The sequence below is a fragment of the Branchiostoma floridae genome, chromosome 19 (assembly GCF_000003815.2).
Source record: "Branchiostoma floridae strain S238N-H82 chromosome 19, Bfl_VNyyK, whole genome shotgun sequence".
Lineage (NCBI taxonomy): Eukaryota > Metazoa > Chordata > Leptocardii > Amphioxiformes > Branchiostomatidae > Branchiostoma > Branchiostoma floridae.
In genome coordinates, this window is record NC_049997.1 from 7,259,365 (window position 1) to 7,278,104 (window position 18,740).

At 43.5% G+C, this 18,740-nt stretch overlaps 1 protein-coding gene and 1 long non-coding RNA gene across 2 annotated transcripts in view; both read right to left on the reverse strand.

The window, feature by feature from the left end:
- The window catches only part of LOC118406941, a 30,049-nt gene extending 19,264 nt beyond the window's left edge, over window positions 1-10,785 (reverse strand). The window contains exon 1 of the long non-coding RNA XR_004830096.1: window positions 10,641-10,785. This is a non-coding gene — a long non-coding RNA (uncharacterized LOC118406941). The remainder of the gene's footprint in view (window positions 1-10,640) is intronic.
- A 1,640-nt stretch (window positions 10,786-12,425) lies between these two features.
- Window positions 12,426-17,645, reverse strand: LOC118406893 (transcriptional activator ptaB-like). The gene is made up of 4 exons (XM_035807288.1): window positions 17,476-17,645; window positions 15,441-15,723; window positions 14,934-15,107; window positions 12,426-13,327 (listed from the first exon to the last, which is right to left on the reverse strand). The coding sequence occupies exons 2-4, from the start codon at window positions 15,669-15,671 to the stop codon at window positions 12,563-12,565; spliced, it is 1,170 nt and encodes a 389-aa protein (XP_035663181.1). The 5' UTR covers window positions 15,672-15,723; window positions 17,476-17,645; the 3' UTR covers window positions 12,426-12,562.
- Window positions 17,646-18,740: the final 1,095 nt, after the last annotated feature.

Here is an 18,740-nt window from a genome sequence, read left to right on the forward strand (position 1 = left end):
GTGTATTTCAGCGATTTCCGAAATACTAGTACTTAATCATAATGCACTGTTGCCATGGCAGGAGCTGCTAGTATTTTGTCTGTGTCTGTGTTTTGTCTGCATCAGGTGTCCTGAAATGTCCTGACCGCCCCATCCCCCACGAAGACTCCCACAGAGACAACGTAATTGCAATCATGAAAGGAGGAGACAATTCAATCATGTTTTGTAGATATCACTTTCTCGGCATGAGGCATACATAAATCTACACGAGGTTGTTCGTAATTTGCAGTTACTATAGAGATGTTTGTGTAATAGGGTGCATTATGTGCTTGTACACTATTGTCTAGAAGATACTAGAAGATACTAAACTTGTAAGCCACTCTCACTGAGTTCTGGGATGATAGAAGGAACATTATCCCAGGAGAGTCTTATTCAACGTTCCTCTGGTGGGGACCAAGGCTTCATGGTCAGTGAGCACGATTCTGTAGTCAGTGAGTGTACACAAGAGCACCAGTATATTTAGGACACAGTCCTGCGGCTTTTCATTAAACTACCCAGGATATAAGTTATCATGAATAAGGCACAGAAAAAATGTAACTTTCACTAATAGTTAAGGGAACATATAAATAGTAGAGCAGCACTACTGTACTCAGTCAGACTCAGAGAGAGAGAGAAAGAGAGTCAGAACAAAGAAGCGTCGACCGTACCACTGACTCCTAGTGTTTTCTTATAGGTTTGTGTGTATGGATAACGTCAAGCAGCTAAGGAGCACAGCTGGCCAAAGAGAGTCATCAGCCACTGTCTCAGTGACGGCAGATCTCCGGTAGCCAAACACACTCCTACTCCTAGGCCGGCTTCACTCCTCTGACAGCTTTTGACACTATCTTAAACTTATGCTACCGTAGGATCTGCTTGGAGATTATTGGAAGAGGATTACAGCTAAAAAGGCTGATTGATATGTGTTCAGTGTTTACTGATTGTTTTAAAAGTTTAGACGTATTTCGAGTGGTTCGTGTTTATCTTTCTTCTAATCGTTCTTCTAGCCTCCAGCGGAAAGCAGATGTAAGAAAATAATAGACTTCTTATCCTTATCCTATCCATTCGTACATTTTGTAACTCGCTATCAGCTGAAACCGCAACACTGATGCTCACTTCCCGTAACTAACCAACAATTCCTGGAAATGACAACCGTACAATTCCTGCTTCCGGAAACACCACCCGGTTGGTGCGCCTGTAGATGTACATGTGACGTGCTGCGTGACAAGCATGTTATGTTTCCTGTGAGATTCTGTCACTAGTAGTAGCTTTCATCTTATTGTAGTGTGATAAGTAGGTTTCCTTTCCTTACTATATATGTATACAGTAGAAGCCAGTTAATTGCACAACGGATTAACGCACACTTTCGTTAACTGCACAGAATCCCAAAATCTCAAACTGGTGCGGTCCAGCTAAACAGCTTCGCATTATTGCACCGTCCGGATAATTACACGAAATTCACTGGCAAATAGGCCGTGCAGTTAAGCGGCTTCTGCTGTATTATAAATATACAAAGAGTGAAATTGCCCTCGATGTGAAGGTACAATACTATATTATACTACATTGGATAATCATTACGCAAATGGGCCAAATCACTTCATACTTAACTCATGATAATATGTGACGATACCAACTTGTGTCTGTCACAGAGAAAAGCGGGCTATCATTTCGGTGTGTCACACCCAAAAACACTACCGAGGCTATGATATAAGGCATTATTTGTGCATATTCTTTACGTTTACATGTCTATTTTTTTTACGGGCCCCGGTTTGTAAATGGGACGTTAGCCTAAGGAGGTTAGCCCTGGGAGAGGCAACAGTGCCCAGACGCTGTACCATGTACATAATTACATGACCTTCGCGTTTGTACCTAATCCCGACAAGCCGTGCCCACAATAATCATCACGCACGGCTTACGGCCCGACAAAGGAGACGTGCTTTTAACGACATTGGAACCGCGGACTGAAGATTACAGGACCGGGAGGACACGTGAATTATGCACGAGGCAACAAGTGGTTAGCGTGTTCCTAATAATCTCCAAGCAGATCCTACGGTGCCATAAGATAGTATCAAAGCTGGCCAGGGAGTATAGCCGGCTAAGGGAGTCAAACGGGCAACGGTAAGTTTTATACTATACATTACGCACCGTGGATCTGGTTGGAGATTAGTTCCTTACACAAGGTACAGTTGGAATGGCACCTTGTCTGGATGTGATCATGCCCAAGCAGATGTAAGGACAGAAGGTCGTAACGTTCAACCGGCAGCCCGTTTTTTTTACCTTCAGCCACACCAGCTAGAAAACGTTATGATCTTAATTCCCAATATTTTCTTAACATCTACCAACACACCATAGAGATCCATCTGCAACTTCTTGAGTTTCGCTATTCACAGATAGACAGACAGATAAACATACAGACAAACAGACAGACAGACAATCAGACAGACAGACAGACAGACAATCAGACAGACAGACAGACAGTCAGTCAGACAGACAGACAGACAGACAGAAAGGCAGACAGACAGACAGACAGACGGACAGACAGACAGACAGACAGACAGACAGACAGACAGACAGACAGAAAGGCAGACAGACAGAAAGGCAGACAGACAGACAGACAGACAGTCGGGCAGACAGACAGACAGACAGACAGAAAGGCAGACAGACAGACAGACAGACAGACAGAAAGACGGAAAGACAGACAGACAGACAAACAATCAGACAGACAGAAAGACAGACACACAGTCACGAAAACAAAGCCATCTTGGCGAATAATGCAATGCTTTTAGCCTGACTAAAATCGGCAGGCCCTACAGTTCTCGGGGAAGGGGTCATTAACCCCAGCCAGCAAAAGATTGTGTGAACACAGGCTAGCAATGCTTTGGACAGGGTGATCGTGACTCGTTGCGCTTTGCTAAGAACGCGAGCCGTACCAAAAGTCACATTGTACTACAACTAGCTAAAAAAATATATAACGTTAAAAAACATCATGCTTCATGGGGATGATAAAAGAATAAGAGGTATATTCGCTAAAACAAGCATGGTATCTCAGCTTCAAATATGTAGTAATTAGCGGTTATTTGCTGAAGCTAAGCTTTTAGAATCGGTAAGCTTAAATCCGACACTAAGGTGACTTGTCGTGTTTAGGGGTGACTTTTCTTAATTTCATTTAATTTAAAGAATGAAAAGGCATCAACAGTCCTAAATAACTGAAGACATTGTCGCTAGTCAACAAATACACGCCCTTTCAAAACAGTGTACAGAATGGTAACGTTTTAGACATAACAGTGTTCTTGTCTGGTAGAATTTCAAGGTCACTGGAGAAATTGGATTTTGCAGAGTTGTTGTTGGTGCCCTTCATGGCCCTCGAGCCATTGTGAATGGAACACTCCACATGATTGGATGCTAAGGTTGTTAGTATAACAAAGGGAACGGAGGTACCGTACGGAGCGAGCTCTGTTTGATCCCAGAAAATTAGTCTGTGTGATCTTAACGGTGTTTTCGTGTTGTCAACAACATTGTGAGGATGGAAAAAAACACCTGCAGTGAAACTTAAAGTGTTAAGCACACACACACGGTTGCGTCGCCTGTTACTGAAGATTTCATATCACAATCTTACATAGTTTTAGAAAACTGCAGTTACATATAAATAAAGAGTGATTTTTATTCCCCTTAGCCACAAACATATCATGTTGCTATACCCATGACAAGCACAGGAATCATAGACAACTGCTATTCAGAGGGAAGTCGCCAGGGGGCCAATACTGTCGGGGGAAAAACGTCGTTGATTTTTAAGAACTAACCTTCAGCCAAAACTCGTTACGCTTTATTTGTAACGGCTATACGGTAGCATTGTCCAGACAAATCTTTGGAAAACATAACCTACATGTCGGGAATATAACTGTATTTCTACTACCTAATCTACAGATGGCGGCTGGGTCCTGTCAGTAGCACCCTACCTGGCTACTGACACTCCGGCAGTCTCAACCCAAGCTCGGGTCACAGCCAAGTAACAATTACGCGTGTTACCCAGGCTATTACTAGGGTATAAACAGGCCAGCTACTCGGCTCCCATATAACTCACAGGCCGACAAGACAAGGGTACTCTGCTTGGGTATTCTACTATTGTTGCCAGGGGGGTCCTTATGGGGGTGGCGGTGGTGTTGTGGTATGTAGCAGATCTTTCTAGAAATTCAAAGATTGTCATCACTGTTGTTACTGTTATCTATCTTTCTTTATCCCCTCTTTCTCTCTCTGAACAAGACGACGCTTGACACTGCTGTCATGTAGCCTCTTCTCTCTCTTTTATTCACTCTCTTTCTCTCTGATTCTCTCTCTTTCTTGTTCTCTCTCTTTCTGTGTAATTCACCGTCTCCTCTCTCTGTAGTCTAGGCTCTCTTCTCTCCCGAGACTCACTGACTTCTTTGATTCTCTCTCTCTCTCTCTCTCCAAACTTCTCTCCCCCCCTCTCTCTCTCTCTCCCTCATTCTCTCCCCCTCTGTGGTTCTCTCTCTCCCTCTCTCTAGTGATCTTTTCCCAAACAGCACGGGCCCGTCAGTGTCGCCTGCCCGGTCCTGTAAACACAACCCCCACCTCTGACGTCTGCCCTGAGCCAAACTGAACATTCGTCACATTCCAGCCTGATGACAGAACTCGGAACTCGGGCCTGTCCATTTTTCAAGAATTTACTGGAGGCGCTAACGCTAGTTCACCATTAACCACAAGGTAACCTATATCCGTTCTACTTACAAAGAGAGGATTTAGGGATATCACGTCGATGGACAGTGGTTTCAGATTGCATTTTTGTCAGGTATTGCAGTTGGAAACCACCGTCCATTGTCTTAATATCTCTAAATACCCTAGTCTTGAATGTAACGGATAAAGGTTACCCCGCGAATAAAGGTGGACTAGCGTTACCTCTTTTTACGAGTGACTGATGAACCGGGTCTAGACACATTGTCAGTTTATATTTTGTTGGTTTGGCTGACACGCAGCCAAAGTTAGACTGAAGCTATAGCATGAATAGTGCGTCAGATGAGTCGGTCAGGGGTTATTATAATAACTCGAAGTTACAGAAGGCCTCAATGGATTTTCTTGATATTTGCTGCGTGAGTATGTCTTGATGAGACTTCCAAATGATTATATTTCTCCCCCCCTAGCAGCTTGTTTTGTGGGTACTTTGCGACCTTCTGGGTTTCTACGGCTCAAACCATCTGCTTGGAGATTATAAAGTGCCACGCCCTGTACCAGCTAGTCAAAGTTCCTTCCCGCGCCTGATGGCGAACTCACAACCTACCGAATGCAAGGCGAACACTCTACCCACTAAGCCACTGCACCGGTCAAACTGTACCAGCTAGTACCTGGTGTATTATAGGTGTGGAACAGGATACAATACCGGGTAGGAACACTTGTACAAATCCCCTCCCCATGTTCAACAGCGCCTCTCGAAACTTTAGACGACCCGCCGCTTTGTGAACTCTCGGTTTGAATTTCCACTCAAAACGCTAAGAACAACTCTCTTTGACAAAACCCAGTACCCGTATCGTGCTTATGTATACGTGTACAGTCTATACTTACTTTGATCGGGAAAAAAAGGTTAGCTTTGAAGTCGTCGTTTTGAAATGATTGCATAATGGTTCAACTTTACAATTCATGAACAAGGAAATACTGTACATGTATACCGAACTTTTGTCCGCTCCGGTACGGTTTAGCCTGGTTTAATCTCGCTTATAGCAGCCTGCCCAACATCCGGCCAACCTCATCTGCGGGAAGGGGCCAGTTAGCGCACCGGACAGTATATTTTGTGCCATGCTAACGTCACATTTACAAACCAGAGTCCGACGAAAAATAGAAATGTATATGTAAAAATGTATACAAATACTAGTAATGCCCACGGGCCACGACTATTCTCTGAACGTCTTGTGTAGTTTGGTGCCTTTTGAATAATACTTTATCGAAAGCTGCCCGGCCCGGCCTGGTTTGGAAATGTAACGTAGGCCTTACACAGACTAGGCACGGTCCAGATTCCAGATAGGACCAGAGAGAAAGAGAGGTGTTTGGAATAGTAAATTCATCAGGGTTTGATAAACCTAAGACCTAAACATCTAAAGATTTGTTGCTTATGTTTTGTATTTATTGTTTAATGAATTGTAGGACTCCAGGAAGAATAGTGATACTTAGTAACATTTAGTATAATTAATGGGGATCCAAATAAAACAAACAAACAAACGAACAAACGTCGAAGATTTGAAAGATTTCAAGGTGTTATCTCTGTCCCACAGAAGCACCCACAGATGACTGCAGTACAAGTCCTGGCCAATTCGTCTCCTTCAACGTTTCTATTTTTGTGTGCTGATCTCATGCACCAACGGCAATACCTGTTATTGGAGTCGACCAACGCATGGCCGGTCTTTCATTACAACTCAAAATTAGATTCCCGCCCCCGCCCCCGATTTGCCGTGAATAAAACAAGAAATATGTTCACATCGCTCGGATAGGTAGGATAGGATATACCATCCACCGTAGAACGACGGGAGAACCACGAACGAACGAACGATAGGTTCACATCGCTCGGATAGGTAGGATAGGATATACTGTAAATGCAGAGACTTTCGCGGTGGTTTAATGTTCGCGGTTTTCGCGGTGGCCGCTTCAAACCACCGCGAACATTTTTCCATGGCAGTTATAGACTACATCACATGTTGCTACCGCGAACTTAAAACCACCGCGAAAAGTTTTTTTCCCGCTACCGCGAAATGAAATCCCCGCGAACTTAAATGCATTTACAGTATAATCCATCGTAGAACGACGGGAGAACCACGAACCATGACCGCGAACGAACGAACGATGTTCACATCTCTCGGATAGGTAGATGGATTGCAAACCAGATGAAACAAAACAATCCCTGGAACCAATCTACAAGATACCGGAAGCGACGGAAAGAAAATTCTAGTCGGTCATAAATTTTAGTTTACCAAACTATCATTTTTCATCATCATCATCTTCGCAGCGAACCTGTTATGGTTTAAATCCTGACGGATTGAGTTTCCCGGAGCGCTCTCCCAGGGAATAACCAGATTATTTCCCTTGTCTGCAGAGCCGAGAAGCTGTATGAACGTCATTAGTTCCACAGCGCGAGCACACTCAAGTTCAGACTCAACTTCTTACACCAAGATTAGCCTGTTGTGAAGGATGGCACAGTTGGTATTGATCGCTTTAGAGCAGTCTTGAGTCCGAAACGGGACAGAATGGACTGACTAAAAGACTTCCTGGGCCGATGAACAGATAGTGCAAAATGTTCAGATAACGAGAGTTACGTGCATTTATCAAGATGGTGGTTTGAATGAGGAAATAAGTTTTCCTGGGGCATAGCACTAGGGCCTGCTAGGGATTCAAACTCAGAAGTCAGAACTTTTATATTCCAAATCAGCAACCCTAAAGATTTCGTCTGCCGGATTTCCAACTATAGTGGGATGTGTGATATGTAAACCTTTACATAAACAGTTTGACAAAGCTTCAGATATCTTAATCTCCAACCAGATCCACGGTGCGTAATGTATAGTGGTATAGTATCAAACTTCCCGTAGGTGCCCGTTTGACTCCCTTAGCCGGCTACACTCCTTGGCCAGCTTTGATACTATCTTATGACACCGTAGGATCTGCTTGGAGATTACAGGTATCTTATGAAGAGAACCCATGCTCCCGAAAGGATCATACGATTTACGAACCAAATCATACTTTGATTTCAGTACCCATACGTATAACGTTTCATCTTCTTCACAGTGCTAAATTTTTATTTTTGAGTACCCATGCGTATAAGTTTTCATTTTCCCAGTATCAAATTCTTATTTTCCATCACGTTTTCAGTGACAAAATACGTAGAAAAGGGTTATATATCTGACATGGTATCAGGAAAAACCCAACTTGTAGAGCCTGGCCCGCGTCTCAGAGCACGTCTCAGACACAAGCTTTGGTTTCCGACCGCTCCCCATGGCCAGTCCGTCAACCCGCGTTTCGCTCTCGGCAAAAAAGGAAACAAAAGCTTGCCTTCAAACTGAAGGTTGGCACTCTGCGGATATTAGCGGTTGGTGGCACGTGGTGGTGGTGAAGACCGCCCGAAGAAGTAGCACAGCAGACAATTCACATGGCCGAATAGAGAAAACTGTTTGAAGATTTTCTCTGACTTCAAACACAGTCTGTATCTAACGCTAGTTCACCTTTATCCGCGGGGTAAACTATATCCGTTGTTTAAAAAGAACATGGTTTCAAATTGCAATATTTTCAAAATATTTCAGTGGACCCGACATTTTCAAAATAATGCAGTCTGTAACCACCACCCATCGAATTGACATCCCTAAATACCCTGTTTTTAAAAACAATGGATATAGGTTACCCCTCGAATAAAGGTGAGCTAACGATATATTCGTAGAAGTCAGTCGGTATGATTGGCGGTCCTACATCAGCCTTTCCAAACACGGTGCCGGGCCGGGCAGTGTGGGGGGAAGGAAAAGTGCTAGTATGGCATGAAAGACACCAAATCACAAAAAAACAACAACACAGAAATTACTGGTCCTTGCTCATGGGATAGGTTGTTTACTAGTATATTTCTTGATATGCACTTCCAGAATGGGCCCCGGTTTGGAATTGTGACCATCGCGGTTAGTTATAGCGCTACTACATACCTTTGTTTTAAAGTACATAATGAACAAGCCCCTACCATATATTTGATAATAATAGCAACTTTTTCTCTGTAACAGCTCTTAGGAAATATCAACATAAAGTCCTCTCTTCTACACAGGCCACACGTTCTTAGATACGACACAAATGTAATGCAGTACCATTTGACTTGTATGTAATGAAAATGGTGGTCACTTGAACAAAACGACCAAATTCCGTAATCTCCAAGCAGATCCTACGGTGCCATAAGATAGTATCAAAGCTGCGGCCAAGGAGTATAGCTGGCTAAGGGAGTCAAATGGGCACCGATCGGTTTGATACTATATTACGCCACCGTGGATCCGCTTGGAGATTACAAATTTCGTTCTGTGACGGGCATGTTTCAGAATCGATTTCTGCATACAAAACTCCCCAAACTTGAAACGCTGAGAAGGTCAGAGCAGAGCAGCACTTGTGTACAATCCGCAATACATGTGAGACCTCGGTCTTAAATGCACAAGCTATGTTCAATGTTGTTGATGATTCTGGCAATTCTGCCAACAATTTTGACATTTTGTAGCATGACGACGCAAACCTACAGCAACATTGGCAGGTACTAACATGTAACATCAAACCTTGACAATGCTCCAACATGATTCGATCACAAAGGAGAGCTTACTGAAAGAGATCAGGATAAAGATTGTCCTTTTACAGATCACCACCGGACGCCCACATGCGCCCAGTACTAATCATGGGGATAGAGTCTCCGATAGACGCTTTCAAAACGCACTTACCTATAGCTTATATCAAATTAATCTTCTCTCTGTAGAATCATGGCTGAATCTACGACAGAATGTATGGTCTCTTTCTATATGAAAAACGTTGTCCCCATATGACATGAGATGTTATGACTTGTTTTGATGTATATGATATGACGAATGCTTCGCGTGTGGATGGCTAATTCTACAAGCAGATGTAACGTTAAAGACTGCATTTTATGTGTTTTTTTGTCTAATGCTTGTTGTACTTCTTTCTGTTGACCAGCTTTCTTTCTCTCAGGAATTTAGGTGTGCAAAAAAGGTACACCAGCTAGAAAGATATAAAAAGCTTCAAAAACACGATTAAAACACAGAGTTACATCTACTTGGAGATGAGGGACCAGCCAAAGTAAGTACCGGCGCGCCTTGGCTTATCGCGCGGAGAGAGCGCCGCAGAAGTTGGCTCGGTGCCACGGGAGGAAGGCAACCCGCCGCACATACCAAATCACCGAGGCACAGACACGGGAAGGCCCGGTAAAATCTCTCAGCGGCTTTTCTAGACAATTCCACAACATCCAACCTTTACCGCACTTCAAGTTGTTGTTCAAGATCATACAATGTCTCTATCCTGATACGCTTCTTATAGATGTATAGACGTACAGCGGCTGAGACATGTAATGTCAGCTCTGTAAACTTGCAACATCACGCCTACTTCTGTTCCACCAGAACACAGAAGTCCACTACCAGGAGAAAATAAGTCTAAATACGGATGACCAAAGCAATATCCCCAGAAAACCGTACCTCTAAACTGTGATCTTTGGGCTGCTCTGATCTCTCAGGCGAGGATAAGTGTTACATGCTCAACCCGCGCCTTCTACCAATTTTAACAACAAGGAAAAGGGGCCGGTGAAATGACATGCAAGGTTTCTTGTATAATCAATTCGACAACATTCCATTCCGTGGTATGTTACAGGTTTCCGTGTAAAAATGTCCCATAAAAATCTCACAATTTCTCTACCACCGCCCGCAGTCTCTCTCCGCCTTACATATACATGTACGGCAGACCAGACATATTAACGGTGCGCCCTCACAAATATATATATCTAATCTACGTATACAGCCCATGTACATTTATAAAACTGACTTCAGGACTGATATGTACATATCATATTCATACAGATGCTAGCGCATGGTAAGAAACGCCCGTCCACTTACCGATTTAGCCATGTCGTGTGGCGTGTGAGTACTGGTCGTACTTGTGTCGGGAGTGGCGGTCGTACGGAGTGCGTGTCACGCCTGAGGCTGGTTGGGAAGCGTCTGTGCTCCAGTCTGTTAACACACACCGGCAAGTGCTGAACACGCGCGGGGCATGCCGGGATGAAATCATCGGGTAGTGGACCATGGAAGAAGATTCCGGAACGGAGGCTGAGAAGGGGTTTTTGGCGATTGATTAAGGAGGAAAGGCTCCCCTAGGGGTCGATGAGGCCAATGTACACACAGGAAAAGCGATTCATTTGTATCTACAGGGAACATGGGATGATATTTCGAACAAGAGGCTAGAATGTAAAGTTGAAGATAATGAAGGAGGCTCTACGGGGGGTTTCTTTGACCGTGAATAGTTCTTTGGACAGGTTTTACAAGCAAGTATTGTATGTTATGTTCGCGTGTTGTTCCAACATTCCAACTTGCTGAAGGCCATTTTTCGCAACATCAAAGAGCCTTGAAATGCATTGAAATACAATTTTTCATCACGGATGAACCATAAATTGTAGTTAGTGGGGGATTCGATTTTATTCTACAGGGTAAGGTTTCGCTTTTACGTGATTATTTTTGGGAGAAAACGTGATACCTGATCAACGAGCCGCGCGTTATAACGGATTTTGACTGATCTTTCCGCAGTATGGGATTGTCCTTGGACATCCAAGGATGCCTGGCGTTCACTATTATATCCCTAACCTCTGTCACCACCTCATATCTTTATTTTAAGAAAGATATGAGGTTGTGACTCTCTCTCTCTCTTTAAGAAGTTGAAACCTTTCCCACACCTTTCGGTGTAGAGCCGGCGCCCATCGTATGTTGCCCTTGGGCCACACAACATTGTGAAAGCACTACAGCGGGCAGCTAGTCCACTGGTTTTGGTTTGTGTTCAAACGTCTTCTCACAGGAACCGACTAGAGAAAGAAGTTGTGTGTAAATATGTTTTTTTTTTCAGCCATTAATTTCAATTTGGTACACACTCATCAATGTTCCTGTACTTCACAACAGAACTGCTAGTAGGCGCCCAACGAAAAAATGTATTAGTCAAACCTTAATCCTGAATTCCATGATCCCCTCACAATAGGTATATAGAATATACTAGTACTGTCGGCATATATAAGAAAAATTGATCATTGATAATCGTCACGAATACGTATGTTTTAGTCATAAAAACACAACGCTGAGTCGGTGAAAATTTTAATTAGTCTATGTATACATGTACATAATTAGTACAAAACCAAAGGACAGATATTAGTCAACTCGATGTATAGAAACATTACCCAAGTCACTAGAAGATAAGGAATTCATTGCAACTTTCTTACATTCTAAGTCTAATCTTCAATACTTCATTGATAAAAGTACAGCTACAGGGGGTATTGAGGGGGAATTTAAGTCATAAACCACTCTGTTCATAAATTCCGTTCGTTTCCATTAATTTCCATGGAAATTTGTAACCTTATTTCATTTATCCACCGCCTGTAGCTTCAAATTGACATTTACATCCACTGCAAGTATATATCATTACTTAAACCCTAGACTTCAGTATTGATGCTACAAGTTTTGTCTTCTTTGTATCCATATGGCCTTAAAATGCCCCCTCATATTTTGGAGATCACTTGTACTGTTACGTATGAATCAGTAAGGCTTTTAGGGAATGGGTTAGTAAAACATTTGAACATTTCTTTTTAACTGTTTCTTGCCCGCTCAATTAATTGTGTCTTTTTGCTCTCTGTTTTTTTCATGTTCACTGTCATATGTGCATATTCTGTGCATATGTTTACATTTTTCCCTTGCACATTTTCTTGCAACTTCTCACAATGTAATTAAGTACATTCCATTATTCATTTTGCACGAAACATATCCAATGTTCCAAATTTCCGTCATGTTTTCTTGGGATTAAAATCCCTTCTCCTTTGACGGGGCGTCGCGTTCGCACGCGGCTGAGAACCTCTGGAGGCAGAATCCTGGCGATGCTTTCGGGGCGTGTTCGGCGTGACAGGGACGCCATCTTGCGATTCAGTTCGGTGTTGCGTCTCGGCGCCGCGAGAGGGCCTGTTGCTTCTCCTGGGCCTCGGGCTCTTCGGCTCAACTATCCTCCCGCTACCGATCTGTTTGCGTGGGTTCCTCGGGCTCGGAGGCGGCCTCATCCCGGGGTTGTTGGTCCCGCGCTGCGGTGGGTTGTACTCCTGTCTCCTCGCGTTTAGATCAGGGGAAGGCAGCTCAAAATGTACCGAATGTCTGGTCGATTTTTCCGGTAACTGAGGACTCGGTGGCGGCACAAACTCCGGGGCAGACGCAGGCCTTAATCTCGTCCTTTCAGCGATAGCAGGTGGGACTATGAACTCTGGTGTCGGCGACTTGTGCCGTACCATGTGCATGTTCATGGGAACGCTAGCATGCTCTGTCTGCTGTTGTTGTTGGTAGTGTTGCTGTTGCTGTTGAAGCGCGCCCATGACTGGCGCGAACACGTCCATCTGGTCGATGCTGCTGTTGCTCCCGCTGCTTCCGCTGCTGATGGACAGGCGGTGCTCCTTGTAGACCGTGATGCTCTTCTCCTTGGCCATCAGCCGATCTCTCTCCAGTTTCTTCTTCTTCTGATCTTCGATCTTCTTCCGCAGCTTGCTGTTGTACTTCTCAAGAGTCTCCTGGAAGTAGGAAACAAGTAGGAAAGACTTTGACTTTGACTTTATTGACGATGAGACAAGTCATTACAAGGGTCTGCCTAGGCAGCTTTGGGCTGATAGCGGCAGAACCTACAAAAATGCGGACAAATATACAAGGAATTCATAACAGGAAACAGTACAATATAATGCAATAAAATAATCAATAACTATAAAATGTCATGTAACTACAGATATGGAAGAAATTGATCTATACCATATAGCAATAGCATACTTAAAAGATTGGAGTAGGTGGAAAGTCAGTATACTATCATACTATGAGTTTGATATTAAAATGATGACAGGAGGTGGATTCTACAACGGGCTTTGAACTGTGGGAGAGTGGTAGAGTTTTTGACAGGTTTTGGAAGGTTGTTCCAGAGCCTGGAGGTGTAGGGGGTGAAGCTGTTTTTGAATGTTGTGGTTCTGCATCGGGGGATGTGGAGGTTAATTTTTAAGACATGCAGGTTACTTTTTTGCATCAGGGAGTATCAATCTTTAAGCAAACCGGGACGGGGCACGCTACAAACTTCCAGGCACCATTCAACCACATAGTACAATAGCCACGTACGTGCTTAAATGCTCGTCCTTAATTCTCTAAATTCCTTAGGATAAATGATCCACTTCTTCGGAAACGTGACCACAGTAATAGATTTCATGAGGCTAGACCTTGTTCCCTCCTTAGCCATCACCTTCAAGTCAAATAAGGCGCCATACCCTACTTGTGAACGTGAAAATTATCATTGTAGACCTAGGCACTAGTACTTCTGTTTTGTTTTTTTCTGAGCCCTCGGACAAGGAGTTTGCGAGTAATCTCTAAATACAGCCAAACAGGTGGTTGTTGAGGACAGGGTTGAGTCAACTATGTAAGAATGGACAGTTTCAATGTGACTGGAGGTGAATGCTTGTGACTAGGGCTGGGTATCAATACAGCGTACCGGTACAAAACCGTTTTTTTCTTATTGGACCGGTCCAGAAAACCGGGACCTGAAAAAATTAGGTGGACCGGATGTTGGACCTTTGGACCTGAACCGGACCTGGACCTGAATTTTCTGTACCGGTACCCAGCCCTACTTGTGACAGGTGAATGCCCTACAAGGATTGACAGTTGAACGGCGCTGTACATGGCCTGGTAACCATAAAACTGGCTTGCCCCTATCTCCAGAGTGGTGGGAATGTGTCCAGCCAGCCCAGTTCATTAGCGCAGGTAGGGGAATTTTTACACGAGTTTAGGTTAGTTACATTGCTTCTCTGGCGACGAGAACTTAAAGGCCAGCTGAAAGGACAGCTTGACGGAAACTGACCGATGCAAAGCAGCATGGGCCAAGCAAACACCCATAAACCTACCAGAAGAAATTGGGCCCAGGTTGCGATGTACGCCATATACATACGGATCAAAAAGAAAACTCCACCTCCAAGCAGATCCGACGATAGCATAAGATAGTATCAAAAGCTGCAAGAGGAGTGAAGCCGGCCTAAGAGTGTGTTTGGCTACCGGTGGCCGATGACTCCCTTTGGCCAGCTGTACAAAATACTCATTAGTCAGCTTAAATACTATCTCATGCCACTGGTAAATCTGCCTGGAGCTCACCTGAAACTGCTCGAACTCGCTCTCCAGCGTGACGGCCTGCAGAGTCTCTGTCAGGCGGACGATCTCGTCGTCCGACTCCGCCACCATCTGCGCGCTGTACTCGATCACCATGTCCATCAGGTTCTGCGACGCCGCGTCCAGAATCTCCACCCAGCGTCGCACGAAGTCTGTGTTCTGAATGAATGAAAGAATGAATGAATGAATGAATGGTTTATTAGCAACAAAACAAGTGTGCATATACATGTACATATCATTGCAGCCATACAAGGCTGAATTGGTGAATGATACACAATATGTTTGATAAAAACTTAAAGACTCGTTTAGCAATGACACAATGAAAGGAAGTGTGCTATTTTTGTATCTGGATGACCTGTATCTAAACTGTGTGTAGTTGTCCTTTGTTCGTAGTTTTCTGCCATGAACACTTTCCCGTTTCGGGGGTAACCAGTCAGAGAATAGTGTGGACTTCGACACAGACAGTGCAAATATGAAACAAAGACTACGTGCCTGGCTCCCGATGGTCGGCTGGCATTTCCTCTTTAAGTCCAGGCCCATGGGGATCAGACGTTCTTGTACGTACACCTGTAAGGTGTCCAGGTGTAGGGCGTAACGGATGTTCTTGGCGTGCGCGCGTTGGATCCTTCTGTGGATTGCCCGGGCGGATGAGGCGGATTTTGGGTGTGAGGCTTGTTGCGACGTGCTGGCTTCTTCGCCGTCTATTGCTGCTGGAGTTTCCATGATTCTCGCTAGGTGGCTCTATTCAACTGCCGTTGTGCGATGTTTTTGTCTCCTGTAAAAAGATACACAGGGTGACATGTGAAATTCTCGGTAGAGAAATATCTGACTTGAAAGAATCGCATGTAAACACTAAGGATTCACTAAGGTGGCGTCTTCGCCGTCTATTGCTGCTGAAGTTCGTATGATTCTCACTAGGTGGCTCTATTCAATTGCCGTTGTGCGATGTATCTGTCTCCTGTTAAAAAGATACACATGATGAAATATAAAATTCTATTCAGAGAAATATTTGACTTCAAAGAGTCGCATATGTAAACACTAATGTCACAACCAGATGGCCCAGAGGACGGCGACCTTGAAAAATGCCGTCGGCCTGCGACCTCGAACCCAGTTTAGAACTGAGCGTCAAGCTGCAAGTATTTGTGTCAGACCTTCCAACAACGTTTGGCGGGAGGGTAGTCATCTAGGTCCGTGTAATTATAGAGCTTTAGGTTTATACAGTTCGTGCTTGGCACAGATTTTGCCACGAGCTACAAGTTTACACAACCGCACAGAATAAAACTCATGGGTGCGTTTAGAACTAACAGACTTTTAATACAACGGTACGGCCGCTTAAAAAATTCTATAACGCAAAAGTTTGATTGTATATCAAGGTACCTGTACAATGATTAGAGCGAACATAGCATTGTTTCCGCAAGTGGGAGGGAGGGGTTGGGGGTTGGGGGTGGGGATTGGGGGTTGGGTTTGGTGGGTGGGCTAACCAAATCAACGACCTAGCTATTTTCTTCACGTATTGTACTATTAAATAATAGAGATTTTCCATTCAAACTATCGTCTTTGATGAGATCTTTTTGAAGATCCATGCAATAAACTATTTTTTTCGGCAAGAAATTGAATACTGTAAATGTATTTAAGTTAGCGGGGATTTAATTTCGCGGAATCGGGAAAAAGGACTTTTCGCGGTGGTTTAACTTCGCTGTAGCACCATGCACTGTAGTCTCTTACTGTCATGGAAAAATGTTCGCGGTGGTTTTAAATTCGCGGTGAAGCGGCCACCGCGAAAACCGCGAACATTAATCCACCGCGAAAGTTTCTGCATTTACAGTATATAGACAAAATGACATGTGCACCAATAGGTTTCATGGGCGTCTGCCGTGTTCTATCAACTTATAAGCACAATGCATTTAAGTTCTCATACATAACTCACATTCAAAACTTGCTAAAACATTGTTGCATTGTATATTCTATTATGATTAGGCATAGTTTTCAATCGAATACAGTATGCAATGTAATAATGAATATTCTATTACAAATAAGTCAACATTTTCAGTAGAAAGTCGGACATAATTTTAGAGGTTATCCTTCACTACATATCAAAGGTTTAGACATTAAAAATTCCTCAAATGATTGTAAAAGCCTCCAATGTAAGAAACTTATCTCATACTACAACTCCTGTATTAGTTAGATAAGCCTTAAGTTAAGCTATAGAACCGTAGTTATGTAGATGCCATACTTTGTGCCTCGTACAATTGTTGTGCAATAAAGTTATAAATCTATATATCAAAGATATAAGGAATACACAGAACAAAATAACATTTGATGAAAGGAGCGACAGAATATCGAAAAAAAAACATATTTTATCTGTTGTATCTTTATACCCTCCCCTCCACCAACGCAGCTGCGCCTATCACTCACTCTGAAGCGCCCCCATCCGCTCAGCAATCATAATTGCAACGACGCAGAACAGAATTCATTCAAATCATATTTCACTCAAAAATCACGCAAAAAGAGAGCTAATAAGACTTACCTTTGACAGCAATAAAGAAAGAAGAATGCCTTGGGTGATCGTCTCTGTATCAATTCTTAAAACGAGTCCCGCAAAAACAGATTTGAGAGAAACCTGGATGGAAATTCCTGCCGCCCTTCCCCCGACAGCGTGTTCAGATCGTCACCCGATCCTCTTTCGGCTGATATGAACTTGGAAGACCCAAATAGGGGCTTTGGGTGTGCATGTCGGGCCGGGCTGAAACAAGGGGATCCTGGGGACAACGTTGCCATGAAATAACGCGTCAGTTTCAACTTGATTTACGTCTTTAAGACAACATCCATTTACTCCTGAGGTGGACGTAGTAAAGAGAGATCTTCTGACAAAAGTTACGTGGAATAAAAGTTCAGAAACAATGTCAACCAAACTAAAACATATACAGTGATGACGAGAGCTTATATGAAATGATGAAAAAATAGGTCATCTATTAAAACAAACGGGCACTATGTTTAGATTGATATATTTGATTTGACTTTTATAAGAAGTGAGTGCTCAAAAGTCTTATTTCCCAATATTACTTTTGTTATTTTGGCGCAACGATATAGTTTCATTAATTCATTTCGACCCTCTCAATCATTTCAATCGTTGATTATATTCTTTCAGGGCCGGACAGAACACCGCCTTATATGAACGCGCGGCATTTATGGTATTTTTGGAGGTGACGTAATCATTCGAGGCATCCCGCTGAGACAGGGCGTGGCAGGAGTGACGTCACGGACATGTCGTCTGACACAGAATGACAGCCGGCGGTGACGAAGTCATGTTTCACTACACGGCAACTGTTTCCAAGCAGATGTTTGGCTTGCACGTCTTTTGTTAGCCTCCATAGCAGGCTCTCTCGGGCCTTTTTTTTCTCAAAATACACTTTTGCTGGCCATTTCTTTTTGCACTGGGTCGCTTATTGCTGGCTTTCTCTGACTACCGACCCAGTACAAAAAGAAATGGGCAGCAAAAGTGTATTTTGAGCAAAAAAAGGCTCGAGAGAGTCTGCTATTGAGGCTAGTCTTTGTGGCGACCCAAATGATTTTCAAGCAACGTTCCTGATTACTTTTCAGTACTTTGGCCAAGTAAGTTATGTTTCCATCAACACCAGCCCAATAACTTCTTAAACACGACCTTCCTCACTTCACGCAGGTGTAAAGATGGGTACCAGCACCTGACTTCGGTCGGGGAGGTAAAGAAGACTACCTTTACCTTCTGTCTGCACTTTTTATGTGACACTGATAAAATAAAAGAAGTACCACCTG